The 21,361-nt window shown below is 47.7% G+C and overlaps 2 protein-coding genes across 2 annotated transcripts; one reads left to right on the top strand and one right to left on the bottom strand.

Moving 5' to 3' along the window:
- Positions 1-881: 881 nt before the first annotated feature.
- LOC149348256 (uncharacterized) lies at positions 882-7,624 on the bottom strand. The gene is made up of 4 exons (XM_089585778.1): positions 7,322-7,624; positions 6,590-6,794; positions 3,835-4,085; positions 882-1,034 (listed from the first exon to the last, which is right to left on the bottom strand). Exons 1-4 carry the CDS (start codon positions 7,622-7,624, stop codon positions 924-926), a joined length of 870 nt encoding a protein of 289 aa, XP_089441904.1. The 3' UTR covers positions 882-923.
- A 3,564-nt stretch (positions 7,625-11,188) lies between these two features.
- LOC149348255 (uncharacterized) lies at positions 11,189-20,129 on the top strand. The gene is made up of 4 exons (XM_089541712.1): positions 11,189-11,482; positions 13,757-13,964; positions 17,455-17,702; positions 20,028-20,129. Exons 1-4 carry the CDS (start codon positions 11,189-11,191, stop codon positions 20,127-20,129), a joined length of 852 nt encoding a protein of 283 aa, XP_089397838.1.
- Positions 20,130-21,361: the final 1,232 nt, after the last annotated feature.

The raw sequence follows: 21,361 nt of genomic DNA, 5'->3' as shown, positions 1-21,361 counted from the left end.
CAGCAACACCAAGGCTTTCAGCTCACCGCACTTTAGGTCAACAAAGTGCCCCCCTGAATTTTTCTTTACGCTATGGGACTACTGTAGAAGGCTAGGAAATAACGCAATGTTCGCTGTAGTTTGAAGTTCGTTTTATTTCAAGGAAAGCTCTGAAGCACACAAAGCACTCCACGTGGCCGATCGACCCATGATGCTAATTCAACTGAGGTTCCCATTCTTACAAGCAAAACATACGAGTCTCCTTCCTGGCCATGATTGCTCTCTACTGCATCATATAATTCAAGACAAGCGGCCTCTGCGAAGTTTCAGTCTACACTACCGGATCATGGGAGCACATGCGTCGTCTTGAAGCACAATGCGTCGTCCGTATAGCGGTATTTGTAGAAATCGAGTGCTGCAGGTAAAGTGCATCCACAAGTGCTCGCCACATGTACGAACGAGTGTACAGTCGTGATATAAAGCGTTAAAACTAGGGGATATGCTTCTAAATTAGGTGAGGACCAAAGTATCCCAAGCAGTCCGGAGATTTCGAACTTCAGGTCTGCCGCTGCTGCATCTACGCGAGGCAGGAGCAAACCCTGGGCCATGAAGAGTCTTGAGCATGGAAATGTCCGTATTTTGTGATTTACAGACACTTAAGACGATAGGGAACAATGTCAGTGGCTACCGCTTTCTATAGTGAAGTCCTTGTTGATAAAAGGATTGGTATGATAAAATATCAAGGGTGATCGAGAGCATGCTGCAAGCTGTTATACTTATGCTCGATAACTAACACCAAATAGCATAGAAAGCAAAAAAATAAATAAAATATGACACCACAACGCCAAAAGAAAAAGATCGCATGTCGGTGTCCAGGCGGGGTATATGAAGAGCAGGGCACAGGCTTGCGTCCAGTCGCTGATGAGCGAATCTGCCGGCATTGGCTAGAGATTGTCTTCGCCTTCGGCTTCAGGTGAGACTGCAACTTGCTGCGCGCTAGCGGTGGCTGACAACGGCGACAGTTCTTCGAGAGGAGATGTCTTACGTGGGTGGCCCTGCGGTGGAGTGGTATAAGGATAGTTACGGATATGAGCAATATTACAGGTGGCAAAAGTGTCAGCCTGGACGTAATATAGTGGCACACAGAAACTACATCTTAAATTTTATCGCGACAGGGTGGCGAGCTTATAAGACGAAACCTATAATTTAAGAACACAAGGGCTAGACATTACGCTAGGAAAGTGCAGCAAACGCTGAAAAAAAGATAGGTATAACATCGAGAGATCGAGAGCGCAGCTTCAGGTAGCAATCATGGGTTTCGGATATGTTACCTGAAATTGTAGACAATAAATGAACATGGGAATGGGATGTAATTCGCAACACTCATGCTTAACACAGTTTAAGAGTGCATGCAATGAAAGGAGGAGAATAATCATATGTGATATAAGACAGATAGTGTCAGGAGGTTAGCGAATTCGCTGGAATATATAAGTTGTTACAGCTCGCACAAAAACAAATATTTGAAGTCTTCTGGGTGAGGCATAATGCTGATGACACTGTTCTGTATCAGGGATGTTACCCGGCGCTGACAGAGTTGCAGTAGCAGTGCGTCGATGCTAGTAACAAGAACAAAAAAAACAACGAAAAATTCACTCGGCTCATTTCGAACCATCCTGGGCTTGGGATGCGTTGGTGGTGACACAGTGGTTCGCTAGGTGTCACCAAACAGTCAGAATGGCTCAGCGAGATGAAGGTTTGTTCAGGCGACCTTTCTAGTCACATGTCACTGAAGTTGACACAATAAAGGGGCAGGTATGCCAGCCAGGAGTACTCTTTTCATTTCTGTGGTAGGGCCAAAAGCCTGAGTTTTTGCGACGCAAAACACACCCCGTGACGCCTTCAAGTCTACTTGGAGCCTCAAAAGTCAAACAACATTGGATAACTTACACTTTCAAGATATTCCGTTAACTTGCAGGCTTAGCTAGACAACCGCAACGATATTGCAAGACCGAACCATGCATGTATTAGCGCACACCCTTGTTTTTTCTTTCTACCTTACGAACTCCCCTAATCCCCTAAGGTAATAAATAACGTCATTAAAAAAGGCTCGCATGTATTATCATAAAGGTGGTAACATTAACTAATTTTTAAATTGAAAATTTGCGCACTAACTGTCTCACTTCTTGATGGACACCTCAACCACACCGTAAGGAAAGAGAAAAAGGTGAGAGTGAAAGAAGATCTGCCGTAGTGGAGGGCTCCGGAGCAATTTCGACCAGTTTTTGAGACCTTTATAATGATTTGACGTCGCAAAGCACCCGGGCGCCTTTTGCGTTTCAAGTCCACCGGAATGCAGCCGCCGGGATCGGGTTCGAACTCAGGCTCTCCAAGTCAGTAGCCGAGCGCACTAACCCCCGAGTTACCGCGGTGGGTGTAACTTGTTTTCAGCCTCCTGTTTCAACCGGAGGATGGGGAGGAGTACGGTGGGATGATAGGAGAGGCGTTCTAACTATTGAGTGCAGTGGCCCTAGGAATCAAAGAAAAAAAAAATGGAACACTGTTATCAGGGTGAAAACCTAAGTTAATTTTTGTGTGTCGAGGCGCTACAGAAAAGTAGAATATATGCCTATAACGACCTCTATAATCGCGCTTCAAATGCTCACTTTCCTGGGTCTGCCATATTTCAGCTTATTCCGGAGCATTCAGTTGAATTTTCCTCTCCTCTCTGTCATGCCCTCGGGCATTGAGGGTAACACAATAAAGTATAACTTTGGCTATCTTAGACTTCAAATTGATACGGATACTGGGAAACTTAATGGCTCTTGGGCAAGAGAAACGGCGTGCTTCAGATCAGCAGAGGGTCCATCCCAACGTGGACGGCCTGGCTTGCCTCATAGCAGATAACGCACCATCTGGACAAGGGGACTCTGGAGTAGGATACCCTCGATTCTGAGTACTGTGGTGCGGTGAAGATTATTTTGTCTGTCTCTTAGCCTTCAAGCAAAATTTGGAGCAGTGCATAAAAAGCGTAGATAAAGAGTCCATTCATGTGCACCCTTATTGCGCATACGCTTGGGCCATGTGCCAAAGTGATTTTGCATCCGAACGTACGCGCACATATAACGGAGGATCGTATTCGAATAGAGGGTAGTGCTACAGGCGACATGGACACAGAAGGTACAGGACAGAGGCTGGGCGCTGGTATTCGGACTTCTTCGTTCATGGACTCTGTGGCGACGCGCATTGTTCGGATATAATAAACTTGGCTGAAAACCTTCACCCTCAGCCAGTTTGACTACCTGAAGTTTTCGCAATCTGCCCTTGAAGCTTATGCATAGCACTGTTTCTTCATTTCATCTCTAGCGGGATGTGGTCGCTGGGGAATAAGCGTCAAAAATATGACGTCATAATCAAGCGGCATGTTGCTTTCGCCACAAGGACTTCTGGAGGCTAGGGAGACTTATACCACCAGAGGTGGTGGAATACGACGACCCTTCCAGAGCGAGAAATGTTCCATCACAACAATACATATTTTCCACTATTATTTTCGAGCGAGACCAAGTCCGCGCAACCGCTACCTCATAACGTTTCACTTAAATCCTCCCTTGTTGTGAAGGGCAGTGTTACAAAAATTGAACAACATTGCCAAGACATTGATTATAGCTTGCAATTGTCACGCCAGCGATGTTTTTTTCAACTGAGGCACGGACCAAACACGGACTATCCGAATTGTCTGATAGGGCTACCATGTAAGAAATGATAAAAGTATCAGCGCGCCGTCAGGGGCAAAACTGCGTCTTTAATCGAGCCAGCGTGCTGGCATGCCAGGAAATTGCCGGAGCATACCATCGTTACCTGCGTGACATTCCCCGCGGCGGTAGTAGGGTTCCTCCTGATATCCACGCCTGTAGGAGAGGTGGGAGCGGCAGGAGATGAAGCCGCAGTGGTGGAGACGCTGCCCACAGCCGCTCTTGCCGTCGTTGGAGAACCCTTGTGGGGTGGAGATGAAGGCGTCGCCACAGAGAGCCTGTCGGCCGGAGCAGTCTTCAACACTTCTGGCGGAAATGGCTCTGGACGACGGTGCTTCGACCTGCGCTTCGTTGCAGCTGAAGAAAAGAACAACCTTTATTCGAAGGAGAAAACTCTTCATGGTGTTCAAGAAAGTTTTGCCTTCGATGTACGAAAATGACGTTCACCTACAAATAAATCTACAGGGGAGGGGGGGGGGGTTCTAGGCTGGCCGTGCCCTGACTGAAAGCCTTTTATTATGCGATAGATGCAGTCTCGGTTGCAACTCTGTCACTGCTGACGCTGGATGTACGTCCAACGTTCCAGTAGTGCCAGTACATTCGCAAATTTCGCGCAGCACGCTATTTGGAAAAAACGTAATTTAGTTCTCGCTTTTGCACCCGGCATGGGGCACATATATGAACCATAAAGTTGAATGCGGGAATAATACACTGCACAATTAAATTCAAGCAGTATGCCCCATAAAGAAAAAAAAGTTTTTGAACTGAATTTTCTTCCATGTTTGTCACGAATTCCAGACTGCAGGTGTCCATGCTCTGACGTGGGTCCGCGTCACGGCGGCGTGGAGGTTAGGTGTTCAAAACTGTGTACGCATCTATGTGGGGCTACGCGGTCTGCTCACCGTAGTGAACGGCTCTCTATGCGCTTCGACCACCTGAGCTTTTTAGAGCGTTAGCTGTTTTTAGCTTGTTCTGCTTTTTTGCGCCGTGGCCGTTGTCGGCGTCCGCAGCTGCACCTGTCACTTGTCGCCCGCCATATGCCTCGGTTGGAAGGCGACAAAGTAAAGGGAGGAAAATCGTCCTTTGCACTTTTAGGGTGGCAATGGTGAGGGACGGCTATTCCCCGATGCAATTTATGGCAACTGAGGGTAAAAGGCAGTGGTAGAGAGGGTGAGAGGTGACGGGTGGCCTAGTAGCTTGGACGTCCGCCTTGGCTGCGGGTGGGTGGTTCGAAGCGCAACGAAACCCACTGCAGTGTGTCCCTGCAGGCCTGGCCATGTCCGGATTCGACTACTTCTGTCTGACTTTGTGAGATGAAATCGAGTATTTGTCTGAAAAAATTCTTGGCTGTCACATCCCAGCTAAAAACGCTAAGACATTCACGATATAGTAAGAGACAACTAAAAAAATGTGGCTGAGGCTTAGCTAAGGTTAAGCATAGTCAGATGCGAAGCATATTGATGGCTAGGCTTGGTAATACATGGCTTTCCTTGATTGACGTCCATCCCGCTCTTCATCGGTCTCTGTGGCACGCTGAAGCTTTCGCTTCTCGTTCAAATCAGCCCTGCTTCTAGGCGGCATCCCAACACCTGGCCGCCTCGTAAGTGCCCGGAGAGCGAGGCAAGCTCAGCTTTATATCGCTGCTGTAGCGTCACGCGGTCAGCTGCACCGGCCTCTGATGTGTAGCCTCCACCGCCGCGGCCGACCGCGCGAGCCGGCAGCCCATCTCTCCTCTGCTGTGACGTCATGTTGTCACGTGGTGTCACGTGGTCACGCTAAAGGTCAATGGTAGCTCCACCGCCGCGCTCGACGGGCTGTAGTGTAGCTCTAGTAATATGCTTCGCATAAAACAGCAGTTGCTAACACTGGGCCATGGTCTGCGGCGTCTTGTATTACTCCGCTGGCTATTCCCAACAGTAAACGAAATGAGCTATTTAATATTTGACTGTATAAAAGAATCCACACATCAAAAGTCTAGAGCTCAATTTTTGTTTGCTATAAGCTGCTTGTTTAGGCAACAAGAAACGTTTAAGCGGCGGACTACTTTTTCGTCGTGGAGGAATTCTATGCGCAGAGGCTGAAAGTGGGTGGAGCTTCACTGCAGACTTAAGTTGTATCCGACTATAGCACGCGTAAACGTACTGTGAATTTTTTAAAGTGCGGGAAAACTAGTGCACATCTTCTATTTTGGCATTTAGCCCAGCTCAAATGCGAGTTCGCTGGCAAGATCTACAACTGCCACTACGAATACAGTTCGGAGTTGCCGGTTAAAGGGTTCATGCGATAGCATTGCATTCCACATTCCAAAAAATGGCGTGCGTGTTACGAAAGTTGCTTAATTAGTCGAACTTATGACGTCATCGCAGCACCTGCCCCCCCCTGGGCAGGTGGCTACCAGCCCACCCCAGAAGAACTGACCCATCACCAAGGAAGAGAAGGCAGAAATAGCAAGAAAAAAAGGAAGAGAAGTAAGCAATATGAAGGAAAATTCGGTTAGAACACGTTTTTGGTTTCAGAAGCGAAGATTGTCGACCTTCTCTCAATTGCGGGGATACAGAAATATCATCTCTAACCACGGCGTTAATGCTCAGCTTGGTCAACAAACATTTTCAACAACCAAAGTAGCAATGGTGGAGATTGGTAATGCTACCAGATTCCATTTTTAAGGCCTGTTAAGATAACCCTAAAGATTTTTATTCTTGTGCCGTGTGCCATGTTCTTCCCCTGAAAATTATTCGTGCAAGTAGCTCCCGCAGTACTTCCTCTTTTTTCTCGTAAGCAGTGCAACCAAACCGCCTACGGATTGCAGTTCTTGCATTTCCCCACGGAGCTAGAATTGATGTGATACCCGGCTTCCTTACCAGGAAGAGACTTCTCGCGGATGGTGGCAGATGATCTTCTGCTTTTCTTCCTTCCTGCCTCCGTGTCCTTCGCTTTGGCCGGCCGCTTCGCTCTTCCCTTGGAATCTCGCATGACTGTGGAAACGCTCTGTGTCACGTGGGATCGAACTTCTGGCTCCAGCGACGGCTTCATCTTGTCTTCGTCTTCTGCCTTGAACAGATCCCCCTGCAGATACGAACTGCGACCTGAACAAGGGACTGAGTAGAGAATCCGAGAGTACTAACCACTCGGCAGAATCAGACTTGGACGCCCTGAAACTGTATTGAACGGCATCTTAGCCCACAGAGTCCCAAATGCTATAATTATAATTAAAAACTTGGAAGACGCCAAATTGCTGTTAGCTATGAAAATCTGATAGCTTAAGAACCTCATTGTGAGCTGCCATTCACTACCAAACATACTAGTCAAGTCTAGAGGATTTCCCCTCTTTCCGCTTTGTCATCTGACACGGCTAGCAGGTGGCAGGTCGCAAGGGGAGTTCCGTGTGCAAAACATTGGCAGGTGACAGTTTTTTTTTTGTGGCAGCCACCTTGAGGTCTCTTCCACCTCCTTCCTAGATCAGCACAGGATGATTTGCTGCTCTACACACAGCGCACTCCTCTCCTTGAACGTGGGAAGGTGTACCACCAGTGGCGGGTGCGAGGACATGCGGCTCTTATGCTATAGCTTAAAAAACTGCGTCCGCGCCTTACCTGGCTGGTATCGGCGGCCGTGCTCGTGAGCCTGGAGGCGCTGGCGGTCTGCTCCTGGATGGAGGCCGTCCTCGTAGGCTGCTGAGGCTGCGGCCGCACCTGCTCGGTGCCCAGCAACAGCGACAGATCCGACGACGGCGACGGGATGCGACTGGCCAGCCTGGGTGGCGTGCACTCGAAGCTCTTCACCTGCTCTGTGCAGTACTTGCGCATCAGCAGCCACACCGCGGCCGCCAGCAGCACGGCAGCAACGAAGACCAGGATGAGCGCCACCAGGTCCCCGTGCGGGTCCTCGTCGTCCATGGGCGGTGCCCAGGTCGCGGCTCATGCACGGCGTCCGGCGGCTGCTGCTCCTACGCATCGGATGATGCCGCCGTCGCGTGCCGTCCAGCGGTTTCTATCCCTAGTCGCCTGGAAATCCTGGTTTCGGAGGAGCGTGAAGAGCGGTGCTGCCGCACGAACGCGATGCGCTTCTTCTTCTGGTTTACGGGCGCGTGCCCTACTCATGATGATGATGATGGTGTCCTCAGGCTCATGGGCACTACGTTGTTTTTCCTCTTTTTCACTCACTGTCTGACACGCTGAAAAAGTTTCGGAGTGTTGCTGGCTGGCAAGGCGTCCATGGCTTGCCGGTTCATGGCATTGTGTGTCCGTTCTACGCAGCTTGCTGCAGCATGACCATGCTGTTGTGATCAGTGCGACAGCTGCATTAGAAAAAGACTGGAGCGTGTCCGGTATATTTCTTTCTCGGCCTAGCGTATCGTATCCGAACACTTACTGGTGGTCATTTCAACGAGTATTCATGACACCTGAGGACCTGTCAGCTGATATTGGGATTCAAGTCCTCCCGTAGACATACGCTGGAGCTAACATATCTACCGGGTTCATGGTGATGTTTCAAGTTGGTGTAAAGGGACGAAGACTTGCTCGGTTCAAGCTATGCGGGGCACGATGGCGCAGTGGCTTGTGCATTCGCCTGCGATGCGGAAGGTGGCTGATTCGAAGCCAACCGCTGAGCATTTACCGCTAAAAATGGGTACAAACTTCTCCCGGCTCAGCCCCCGGCTTCCTCAGGGGTGTTCTCTTGGAAGAGGCTTCGCAATCCTCGCTGCGTCTTGTTTGGGGGACTGTGCGCTTCGTTTGCGATGCGTGTGAGGAACTGCCCTTCCCACCTGTATAATGCTATTCTTTCACTGAAACAAAAACGATCCTTATCTATTGATTGTTTGTGTGCGAAATACAGTTTGCAGCTGCTGATGTTGCAAAGGGATCTCTATTGTGCGTCAGAGACTAAAGCATCGCTTTCATGCACTTTTTTCTTCGACGCTTAATGAATATGGTTCCTCGCGTGATGGTGTCGCAAAAGTAGCTATCGCGAGTGTCGCACTGTCAGACTTTGACCCGTGCCCCAAGCGTTGTGATGGAAGTTTGAGGAGGGCGGGGTTAATTATGCTCCTGGCAGCGACTCCTTAGCCCTGGCCCCCCATTGCGAAGCTAGCAATGCGGTTGGCATTAATAGATGAGAAGAGAATTCACATAACGAATTCTCAGGGTGCAGTCTCAATGCACGAAATTCCTGTCAGCAAGCGTAGCAGTCATTTCTGGAATTTATAAGCAAGAACATTGACCGGCTGACCTCGATGTTATCGATCTATCGTTTGAGAGACTGCGTAAGTTATTAATGTGTCGATTCATTAAAAATCGTTTTCAGGGGTTCTTTTTCGTAACTTTTGTTTGCCCGTTTGCCCATTTGGTCCTCTGTCATAGGTCACACAGCTTTCACGGGTCTGTGGAAAGCCACCGGAGCCTTCGATGGCTGGCGACTGGACGTCACCATAAACCAATGGTCAGGTCCGGTCGCCAAGCACACAATGGCTGGGTCGCTTGCCATAGACGCTTGAAAGCAACGGGTTTATCTGAGTGACTAATGACAGAGGTTAAAATGAACAATGGAAATTGAGAGCTTGTAGAATACGGCCCTGGGTCACGCAAACATGTTTCACAACCTGTTTGTGGCGCAGAACTAAGCAAAATTTTCGAAAAAGCACTCGTCTTTGGTATGCATTCGCCTCGATCGAAACGTGGCCGTGGCCTTCCAAAGGCAAGTGCTTGTTCGAAGATTTTGCTTAGTTTTGCGCCTAACGGAAACTGAAACTAATAACTGAAAAAGGCCAAACGTATGGCTCAGCAAGAGTGAAAGAGGAAGAGACATAGTTACTCTATCGTCTCTTTTCCCCACCCCGCACATCAAGAACGAAACAGCACTTCAGACATCATTACTAGCCGGAGGCCGCGTGAGCATACGTCCACTGCAGGATATAAATCCCACTACTGCATCTCCTAAATACTCACTGAGCACACGATAAATCAGAATAACATTCATTGCTTTCCAAAATTTCAATGAGCTTCGGATACCGTATTTAAGTCGACAGAGTTCTGGCGAAAATCACGGAAGGACGTTCTATTGGAGCTGTAGCGGCGTCTACAGTAGCCTGTTCATGCCATGGTTACATGCGTGCCAAGGACATCAACTGTAATTGACCAGCGGGAGATGGATGCTTTGGCAGCGTAGCGAAGCATACCAGGAGGGGGTGTGAGCCAATGGACACCCCCTCCTGGCTTATCCAGCGCGTGGTGGAGGCCTCGGCCTTCCAAATGATCCCCACCAACCTCTTCTAAGCCAGTGCAGCCGGTCCTTGGACTGGACTCCTGTTTTTGAGCTCAATGAAGAGTTCACCGCTACTACAGCGCTTATTGTTGTTGTTGTCCTCTAATTAATGGCGCGTACCCACTGCGGGGGATTGGCCAAGACACAGGCGGCAACTGACAGGTGCTCAAAATGTTAAACAAGAAAATAATGATGGGAGAACAAATAAAATAACAATGGTAATAATGGTAATTAGGAAATAAATGAAAGAAATTCAGATGTGTAATTGAAATAAGCTAAACAAATACTTTGAGATCGGTGACAGAAATAGAGAACGGGGCTAAATATTCCATGTTTCGGAAAGCTTTAGTTGCAGAGAAATATTCATCATGAGTAACAGCAGAGCTTAAGACGGCAGCCGCTTAGTGTCTGTAAGGAAGTTTTGCAAGGCGGAGAGCACATTCCAGTTACTGTGCCCAAGGGAGGAAGCCCCAAGAGACAGAGCAACCCCAGCTGACAGACTTAGACCTAGCTGTCGTAACGGATGCTTTAGCAGGCGGCTCCGTAAAGAGGAGAAACGGCGGCAGGTCAACAGGAAATGATCTATCTTTTCGGGTTCTCCGCAGAACGGGCACAATGGGTAGACCGCCAGACCAGATCTATAAAGGTAGAAGTTTAAGTGAGGCACGCGACAACGTAGACGCGTGAAGGAAACCTCAAGCTTGCGTGATCGCCATCCTTTACTGCACCACGGGTAAAGGAGATGCCGGAATTCGGGAGAGGAGGTCAGAGCTGATGCTGCAAATTCTTTCAAGAGCAGATACCTGCGAAACCTGGCCGCCGTAATATATGCGCTGGGTGGAAGCACAGATACGACTGGGCCTTGAAGAGATGCCTTCGCCAGGATACCAGCAACCTCATTCAAATGGATTCCTCTGTGCCCAGGCACCCAGACCAACCGTAACGAACACAGCGTGGTAATTAGTGCGCGAGAAAGAAGACAAAGAATGATGTGTCCACGAGCATGAAACGCGCTCGTGGACCAGAAGAAGAAGGTCATCGCGTTAGTGCGGCAGCCCTGCACACTGCTCTCCTCCCGACTGCAGGATTTGCCGGCGACGAGAAGTAGTGACCGCTGGGCAACACGCGCCGACATCGTCCCATGCGGAGGGGTAGAAGCCGCCGGACGCCGTGCATGAGCCACGCCCTGGGCGCCGCCCATGGCCGAAGAGGACCTGCACGGGGACCTGGTGGTGCTCATCCTGATCTTCGTCGCCGCCGTGCTGTTGGCGATCGTGGTATGGCTGCTGATGCGCAAGTACCAGTCGGACCAGGTGAAGAGCTTCGAGTGCACGCCGCCCAGGCTGGCCAGTCCCATCTCGACGCCGCTGTGGGATTCGTCGCTGCTGCTGGCCATGGACCATCTTCGGCAGCAGCCGACGAGGACGGCCTCCATCCAGGAGCACAGCGCCAGCGCCACCAGGTTCACGAGCACGGCCGCCGATACCAGCCAGGTAGGAGGCTGAATTTGGCGATACATTGTTGAAGGCAGTATTTGTGACTGTGGGACACAATGCAGCAGTATACTTTTGAACGGCTCCCAACTCTGAGCATAGGTAGAAGTTCGCGAAGCCCGTGTCTTCAATATAGACTCGGGGCAAGTGGAAGTAGGAACGTACGGAGATAGATTCCCTCCCCAAGTGTAGGGTAGCCTACTGCGCATCACCTGGTTAACCTCCCTGCCTTTCCGTCCATTTCTCTCTCTCTCTCTCAGCTAAAGACCAAGCCTACTTAGCCGGCCGTTTGATGGATGCCGTGTAGTGGCGGAAGCGGCTCAGAGACATGTCCTTTGGGTCGACAGGGGGAGGTGAGAGGCCTGACTGAAGAGTGCTTGGGAGAGCTGTCCTTCGGAGGCACAAATTTTTGCCACGTGAGGCAAAAAGGGTCAGAGGCACAAAGGTTTAGGCACTAATACGATGTTCCTGTGATGCCCAAAGTAGACGAGAGAGACAGTGTGGCGAGGACACTGGCCAGCCGAGGCCCAGGAGCCGATGTTGAAGAAACCGAAAAGGCTATCTGTTAGTGAAGAGGTGGCTAAATACCAGGAGCCTCTATACACCATGCAGAGAAAACCAATACTCAAGTGTATATTGGTACTGATACTTCACTACTCCACAGTGTCCACAAGAAAGTCCGTGCAGTATGGTGCATTAAATAGTAGTCTTGCTAACATGCGGCATTGATATCACCCTCTTACTGGAACCTGAGCAATACGGTATTTGGCTGCGCCTTTGAAATCCAATCCGGCTATGAGCCTGGGAAGAACGTTATTAAAAGAGCTGCATTACTTTTCGCCCCAGCAGCGTGGGGTGAACATGAGAAAATTGTTGCAGCGTAAGGTGGTGACCCCACGGCTTACATGAGGAACAAGCAGATTTTAGTTACCGCTTGCTACGGTGAAGATGCCGTCGCTCACTTATGAGGCTGTACTGATGCACAGCACCAAGGCATTCTAAATAAAGTTCGACCTGAGTTCCCGCATGAATTAAAAAAATTGAGACGAAATCAAATTTATTTCAACACCACAACGTACATTGCAACGCTGCGGGTGCAGGCAAAAAGCCTCCTGGAGCTTTGACTAGACCTACACCCCACAAACAAAAACATTGAAGAAACAGCAGTGATGATCGCTATATTAGGAGTGAATACAGAACAATAGGAATATTCAGAAGAACACGAAGGAAACAAAAAATATCAATCGTCTTGTGCAGTCTTGCTTTCACAATGGGGAGATATATTCCGAGTTAAGAGTTGTTGGCAAACGGTATTTTAAAATTTGTCGCCCATAATTTGTTCGGGTGCGAGGAAGTACCCACCGATCAGTGCTACGCGTGTTGTATACATTGGTTCGTAAAATTAATGAGGCAACATATTGAGGTATGCGTCATTTTTGCACATGCCATGGCAATAGCGTGAAATGTGGAATTGTGCGGTGACGGGCAGAAGCTTCAATTCATCAAAGATTTGTTTTGTGTGGGCGTTAAAGTCATCATTTTTAATAACACGTATTGCCTTTTTCTCTAACCTAAAAACGTTAAAGGTGCACTGAAGAGGAATCTGAACTCATCTTTTTGCCGCGGGAACTCAATCTGCACGTTCCGAGCATTCTTAGAAACTTCGATTTATTGCCCTGTGTGGCTGATTTTCCTAATTAAATCGAATTAACGTCCGGCTCCCGCCTTTTTTTTTAATCTCCCTCGTACGGTGGGCGGAGTCGACCAACGCGCGGAGTGCCTTTCAGCCAGTCCCGCGGCGGCTTGCCGCTCTGCCATCGGCGGAGTAATACGCAGTAGTCCGTAGTAGCAAATAGTCCGCGCGTATTTTTATTTCTGCGGGCTTATTTTGCGGCTGTATTATCTGCGAATGAAACTATTTATTCACGGAAACATAAAACACAAATTAAAGCGAAATCAAAGCCTCCACGGAGCTGGCTGCAAGGCACTCCACGCGTTGGTCGACTCCGCCCACCGTACGAAGGAGAATTAAAAAAAAAGGCGGGAGCCGGACGTTAATTCGATTTAATTAGGAACATCAGCCACACAGGACCATAAATCTAAGTTTCTAAGAATGCTCAGAACGTGCAGATTTGAGTTCCCGCGGCAAAAAGACGAGTTCAGATTTCTCTTCAGTGCACCTTTAATATTAGTACGCGTGTTAGTGGCCAATGATTCTTTCCGACTGACGATTAGCCTTCGGTTGCTCGCTGTAATCGCGGCGTGCATCTCCAGGCGAATCTGTCGAAGTCAGGAGCCGAGGACAGCGCGAAACCGCCGCTGCTGGAGTCGAAAGATCAGCCCCACACGGCGCCCAGCGGGTCCACTCCCTTGCGAGAATCCAAAGGTGCAGCAAAGCGGCCGGCCAAGTCGAAGGACGCGGAGGCGAGCAGAAAGAAGAGCGGAAGATCTTCCACCGCCGTCCGCGAGAAAGCTGCCTCTGGTAGGGAAGCCTTTTCTAATTTTAAGGCGGAAGCCTTTAAAATTCAGGGGGCTCTTTGTTGACCTAAAGCGTGCAGAGGTGTCACTGATGTGTGGTTACGATGTTAAGTTTCGCCTCTGAGTGTGGAAGATGGGAGTGAACGAAGACACCGTATTCACTAGACGCGCCTTTGTTCATTCCAAAGCATCGAGCTGGCATGGCGGAGTGGTTACCGTGCTCGTCTCGCACTCCGGGGACCCTGGTTCGATTCCCGACCTCGACCAAACTCCTTCTCGGTTTTGTTTATTTATCTGGTCTGACTGGAAAGCTTAATTAGGCTAATCGATTAATTAAGCAATGAACTAAACTCAGTTCCACTTAGTAGGAGCTTCACTATACGATCCCTTTAAATGGTTGCATGGTTACTAGCCCAAGTACAATTGGCCCCGTTTGAAATTCGCAGATTCTGACGTCACGGCCATTTCGACCAATTGAAAAGCGTGACATTTCTGTCGACAACTTCTGCTTACAACGATGAGGCATTAAAGTCTTCCTCCTTAAAACCTCATCGTTGTAAGCAGAAGTTGCCGACAGAAATGTCACGCTTTTCAATTGGTCGAAATGGCCGTGACGTCACAGTGTGCGAATTTCGAACGGGGCCAATTGTACTTTTGGCTGGTAACCATGCAACCAATTAAAGGGCTGGTATAGTGATGCTCCATGTAAGTGCTACTGAGTTTAGTTAATTAACCAATTAGCGTAATTAACCTTTCTAGTCAAACCAGATTAACAAAATCGAGTAGGAAATTAGTCGAGTTGGGAAATCGAACCAGGGTCTCCGGAGTGCTAGACGAGCACGCTAATCACTCCGCCATGTCAGCTCGATGGTTTGGAATGAACAAAGGTGCGTCCAGTGAATACGGTGTCTTCGTTCACTCCCATCTTCGTCCCTTCCCTTACCGCGAGGTTCAGGTATCCACCGAGATATGCGAGAGAGATACATTTCCTTTTCTCAAAAACCAATTTACCCTCAAGCAAGGCGTAGAACCGAATGGGCGATGGCGTTCTGTGGACTCCCTGGCAGCGTTGCAAGACGCTGTCGCATTCCACTCTTACAGGCGAAGCTTAACGTCTTAACCCCACATAGTGACACAAGCAGCAACACCGCGCTTAAGACTTCCGCCTCACCGCACTTTAGGTCAACGAAGTTCCCCCCTGAATTATTGAGAGTGGCTTCGTGCGGGAGCGCAAGAGGTCGAGCACAGTTCACTCTTCATGCAGTTTGAGCACGGAGGCAAAATTTAAAAAAAAAAGGCTAAGCAAGCGGGAAGTTGCAGATTGCGGGAGGGATATTGTGTGCTAGAATGAAGTGACCCCGCAGAAGATGACAGGAAAAAGTTTCTCAGGCGCACCATCTTTTTTCGAGGTGAAGCCCTCACAGCTATGCGCCGGGTTTTCGACACGTTGTCCACCTAAAGATTATCATGGCACTTCAAACTGGAATACGCCCATATGAGATAAAAAGGGAGCAAGTTGTCCGCCAGCGCAGTTCCTTTTATGAGAGGTAGGGTTGTAGACGTCAACCTACTCCTGTTTACTTTTTATTGTTTAGAGTGTTGACATGAGGCGCTGCTACCTCCAGCAACCTGAAAGCACCGACATTCTTGAGAGCTTTTATCATAAGAGATGTAAAAGCGCCCATTTGGACATTTTTCTGACCTTCTTCAGGAAATCTAGAACAATCGGTCTCGAGACATTGAAACGTTCGCTGCCTGTTTACAAGAGTTATTAGAGCGACAGCTGAAAACCTTTCTTGACAGCGAGTAAAGCCACTCGAAATGCTTACTGCGTGAAAACTATACCTAGGTGACTTTTCCAAAGTAAACAAGATCCGCGTCAATGGAATTAGCTAGGGACGGAAAAACATTCGCAGGAACACAGGACGAACAAAGCACACGACAGCATAACGAACAAGGAATGGGACCTCATATGGGCACTAGGCATTGCACTGAAGGTTACTCAGCCAACGTTTGAGTCAGTCAATGGCTTGACCGTATCTTCAGTTGACTCCTGCATGGAAGCTACAACGTCTTGTTTTTTGTTGATCTGTTTTTGTGGTCGGCGTTTCATTTTGGCGTTCTAATGTTTGTCTCCGGCCAGACAAGCTTTCTTCCAGCTCTAGATTTCAGGCTGTGCAATGTGTTGTTCTGTGGTTCGGGTGTTCGGGCTATGACGACCGCATGCGTGGCACAGGTGCGCTTATGAGCGAGAAATCAGGGGGAAAGGGTGGCATCAGGCGCATTTATCATTCGCACTTCTTGCCAAGTGGATAGATAGATACAGACAGCAACGACAAGCAGTTTGGAGCTAGTGCAGATTGTGTGCACGTCACTCTGTTCTTCCTACCGCTTCATTCCTTAGTTAAGTAGGAGCTCACATTATTAACCTTCTTGTGCCAAAATCAGGACATCTTAGAAACCGTTTGTGACGCCAGAGAGAGCTCATAAATATTCCTTGCAATGCATGTTGGGCACTAAAATAATAAACAGATTAAATTAAAGCCATCTTAAAAAAAGTGACTTATGGGCGATATTTAGGGAACCATTTTCGCCTGCCTATGATCAAACCGAAGCAGCGCCTTTTTTGAATGTGGTTATGAGACCACAGAGTCCCGTTAAATTTCTGCATCGGTACAGAGCAATTTCATGACATCCGGCCGAGTGAAGGCAGCACGCTGTCTAGCGGTGTTCGATGCAATCCAAATTCAGTGGCATACTCATACCAAGTCTAAACACTACTGCGGTAGCTCAGTGAGTAGGCCGTTCTGCGACTCGGCGAAACTTGGCGGTTTGAATGCCGCCGGATGCAGTGTCATTTGGCTAGCCCGAAAGCAAGAAAACAATGCGTGCACCGGTTTTTTAATACTTCAAATAATATGCAGTGCCGTCAAGGACGGTATAAAGGCTTAAAAGCCGGACGCAGAGATGTCTGGCGGTTGCCACATTTGGTGGGTTTTGTTTCGTGTCGTGCTTTCGTGAACCTAGGCCATGTCAGAGTGTCTACACCGAGGCCAAAACTTTACGTAACTCTGTATTGGGGAAAAATTAATTTATATGCGTGCAGGGCACATTATCTGAGATTTAGTGATACAGTTCGTAATGAACATACTGAGCGTTAAGTTTTGTAAATATGCTGCAGGCTGTGTGCAAGTGCAGACAGGAAATTCATTTCACTATTATTGCGTCCTGTAATAAATAATCATAAACAGTATGAACTTGGCGGACAGACTCTGGAACTGTAGGAACGTTGGGAATGTATTCGGCAGTAGCACTGGCTGACTTGTAGCGGTGTGCGCATCGTTCACGCAACAAAAGTTTCAGCCAGTAGGAGGGTCATCCTTGAAATCATCGGTAACTTCATGGACATACATAAGACACTTTGGAACGGAAATGCGGAAACTTCCTGGTCACTCAAAGGTTATATTTACAACAATGGTTGTCACGTTCTTCAGCTTCAACGAAGCGCAGGTCGAAGCACCGTCGTCAGGAGCCATTCTCGCCCGAAGTGTTCAAGACTGCGCCGGCCGACAAGCTGTCGTTGGCGACGTCTCCATCTCCGCCCCAAAAGGAGTCAGCAACGACAAGGGGGACTCTTGGCACTGCTTTCAACACTGCGGCTCCACCTACTGCCGTCTCTTCCCCGGCTGCAGTCGCTGGTGTCAGGAGGAACCCTACTACCGCTGCGGGAAATGCTGCGCAGGTAAGGATATACCATGCTGCACGAATCTCCTGGCATACACGCATGCTGGTATGAATAAGGATGTGCTGGTACCATTGACGGCATGTTTGTGACTATATCCTCCCACGAGGGGAGCACTTTAGGACAACTTTTAGGACGTGTGGTTGCGCAATATGGATCAAATCGCTTTCTCCCCTGCTGAAAAAAGTTCTATGATGCAATAAACTCATACAGTTTATCGCACAAATATTATAGACTTATCATGCAAATCATCGAAAATTATCATTCAAATGTCATACATTTTTGCAAAATCATACAGTCAGCATAGAGATGTCATAGAATATCATACGAATTGTATGATATATCATACAGATTGTATGATATTCTATGATGAATGATCTATGAAGTTATTGCATCATAGAACTTTTTTTCAGCAGGGTCCCTACCATAAGCTAGCCGTCCCTGGTAGCTCAGTCAGTAGAGTGGCTGCTCCGGTAAAGCGGTGGTCCCGGGTTCGAACCCCGGACCAGGACGAATTTTTCTTTGACTACGAAGTTTCTGTGGAAGCTGTATAGCTTGTCTCTGCAGCCGTAAGGCTGCGCTTGGGTCGATGTCAATGAGCAATTACTCACTTATTACAAACCTACTCCACCTTGGCGATTTTCTTGTGCATTTGACCAGCACTGAACGACGTGCAGGTAATTCCGGAATGCAGTCAGCAATATCTTTGTGATTTGGTACCATTAACGTTGGCTGGTACCTACAAGGTGGTAGCGAAAAGTCCTCTCCAGCAGTGAAGGCCTTAAGGACTTGTAGGCGTTCTTTGCGTAGAAATGATTCTGTTTGGTCCATGCATTTCTAGACTTGCTTCTAAAAAAATGAGGCACAGTCTAGTTTGCATTAAAAAGTCTGCGTGGGCATTAAAAAGGACATGAAGGCGAAAACTTTCCTGTGTCGGCGTCGACGTGTGTGTGAAGCCACCACTAGTCAACCGTGGCAGCTGGCACGTGGTGTTTCAGGGGCTTCCCTCTATCCACCTGCCCCTGCCTCTCTCCACCAGGCCCTGCCTTTCTCCACCTGCCCCTGATTCGCGATGAGAAGGCAAGTAGGGTAAAAGCGAAAGGAACAACTAATACTGCTAACGCAGATTATCCCATCACATCGTACGGTCAGCTGGCCATTTTTTTTGCCAAGAATACTGACGCACTACGAATGAGACTTGCGCAACAGCGCAGAACATCACTGATCGAATTTCGAAACTTCATCTCTCGTCCACCCACGTTTTTTCCTTTCTATATCCACTCTGAAACCCTTAGACGACCGCCTGCCCGTTCTGCGCATCATATGTACAGGCGCGGTCAAAAGTAAACGGAGCACGCAACTGCCTTCGAATATTTTTCACGCGTCGCCTAATTGAAATTTGCAGCAGTGGTACACGCATGCTGGTAGCGGAGGTTGGTGGGCTTTCTTGTAGGCAAACAACGCTTCTTCCTTACCAATGGAGAAGGCGTGATTGGACTTCGAACGGAATAGCGTGCTCCGTTTACTTATGTCCGCGCCTGTACATGTCCGCATCTTCGTTAAAATTTCAGATAAACATCCTCAACTTGCGGGTACTAACAAGCGCTTTTCCACTTTTTGCTGCTGGCGTCACAGCTCTATTTCTTTTCCAGTGCTTCATGATCTGTTTTTAGTCTCATTTCTAGCCCTTCTGTTGATCTCCAAGTTTCGATTCTCTAGCGCGTACTGGCAAGGTTATCCCTGTAAAAGTAAACAATTTGCACTACGTGCCTGCATTTTACGACCAGAATGACATTTTTGCCGCCAGTTACTGTTCAATCAGTGAACTAACCTGACCAGCCGGTCAAGTTAGGGTATTTGGTTCGATTCTGGAGTGTTGCCCTTGTCACGTGTTGTTTTGTATTTTAATGTAAAGTATTTGTTACTCGTCTATTATTTGTGTTGTTCGGCAGAAATTTTGTTGCCTACCTGCAGGTCTTCTTTTCTTTTTTCGTTGTTTGCTGTTGACAAAGGACTGTGCAATTGTATCCCCACTCCTGCCTTGGCCACGAAAAGGCGGCTGGCATTATTGAATAAATAAATAAATAAATAAATAAATAAATAAATAAATAAATAAATAAATAAATAAATAAATAAATAAATAAATAAATAAATAAATAAATAAATAAATAAATAAATAAATAAATAAATAAATAAATAAATAAATAAATAAATAAATAAATAAATAAATAAATAAATAAATAAATAAATAAATAAATAAATAAATAAATAAATAAATCATCATATACTGATATCCAAAACTAACTTCACACAACCTCACCGCAGGACCGCCCGCGCAAGACCTCCCCTGGCGGGGAGCTGTCGCCGGTGTCTCCTGCTCACCAGGCTGCGACTTCACCTGAAGTCGAAGTCGAAGTCAATTTGTAGCCAAGGGCGACTGAGTCCCTGAGCTGCGGCGAGACGATAGCCTGTGTCCAGCGTGAAACTGCGTGGACTCCGCCTGGACATAGCGACTTGGCTTTTTTTGCAGTGTTTTCATATTTTGTATTCTTACTTTCCTATAGTTAGTTTTCCAAATACCGTCTACATATATATTGCACGCATGCAGAAGTAAATATGCAGCCGATGACCCTAGAATATCCCATCTCGGCCATAGATCGCTCTTAATCATTTTTACCGTTCTAGTCTATCTAATGACCAAAATGCCTCTGAAGAGAAGGAACGCTTCACGCGCGCAAAAGATCCGCCGCGTAATAATCCCCTGCCGCTGACTCCATTTTTAGTAGTCTTTTGGCTGTGAAACAGATGAGGGAAGATGTACAGCCTTGTTGAAGAGCGCTCGAACCGCAGAGATTCCTCCCGGCTTTTCCAACTTTAGGGGGGCCGTAAGTGTCCGAATACAGTGCTAAAAAGCAAATGCTATTACCTGAAGACTGGTGAACAATGCGGCACTGGTGGAGGCATTATTCGCAGCATTGCATTCTTGCAGCCCCCCCAAGACTATGAAGGATGCGTTATACTCCCATACTACCATACTGTGAACTGTGATTTGTTCGCTATAGCCAGAAAATATATAACTGCAGTATTCAGTGCTGTGCATTCCCGTTTGTTTGTTTGTTTGTTTGTTTATTGATACTGTTAACCCTTTGAAGGGTCATTACAGGAGTGGTAGGGAAAAAAAAGACAGCAAAAATACCAACAAATCTGTCATCAAGCGCATTGTACACGTAACAAGTCATTAAAGAGGACGAAAGAAGTATACACAGTGCCCTATTACATTGTAGAAGAGAGCAACAAAAAACATAATCACGCACACTCAAGAGCATCTACACAGTAAAACACTATATAAAGACACGAAACACAATACACGGACTTAACTCAGTCATGTTAGCACACCGCGCTCCCGGAATAAATAAAAGAGTCTAAATTAACCAAAAATGCACTGAGCGAAGAAGATTGAACTACGGAATCGGGAAGCATGTTCCATTCTTTGATTGCTCTGGGGAAGAAACTATATTTAAATGCATCGTTACGAGTTACTGGAGGCGGAATATACATGCTATGGCGATGTCTAGATGATTCATTAGAACGAATGTCGAAATAATCGGTCCTATTGATTTTAATTGCGTTACTGATAATAAGGAATAGAAACTTGAGCT

The sequence above is a fragment of the Amblyomma mixtum genome, chromosome 4 (assembly GCF_055824585.1).
Source record: "Amblyomma mixtum isolate Tamu chromosome 4, ASM5582458v1, whole genome shotgun sequence".
In the NCBI taxonomy this organism is placed as follows: domain Eukaryota; kingdom Metazoa; phylum Arthropoda; class Arachnida; order Ixodida; family Ixodidae; genus Amblyomma; species Amblyomma mixtum.
This window is presented reverse-complemented; position numbering and strand designations above follow the sequence as displayed.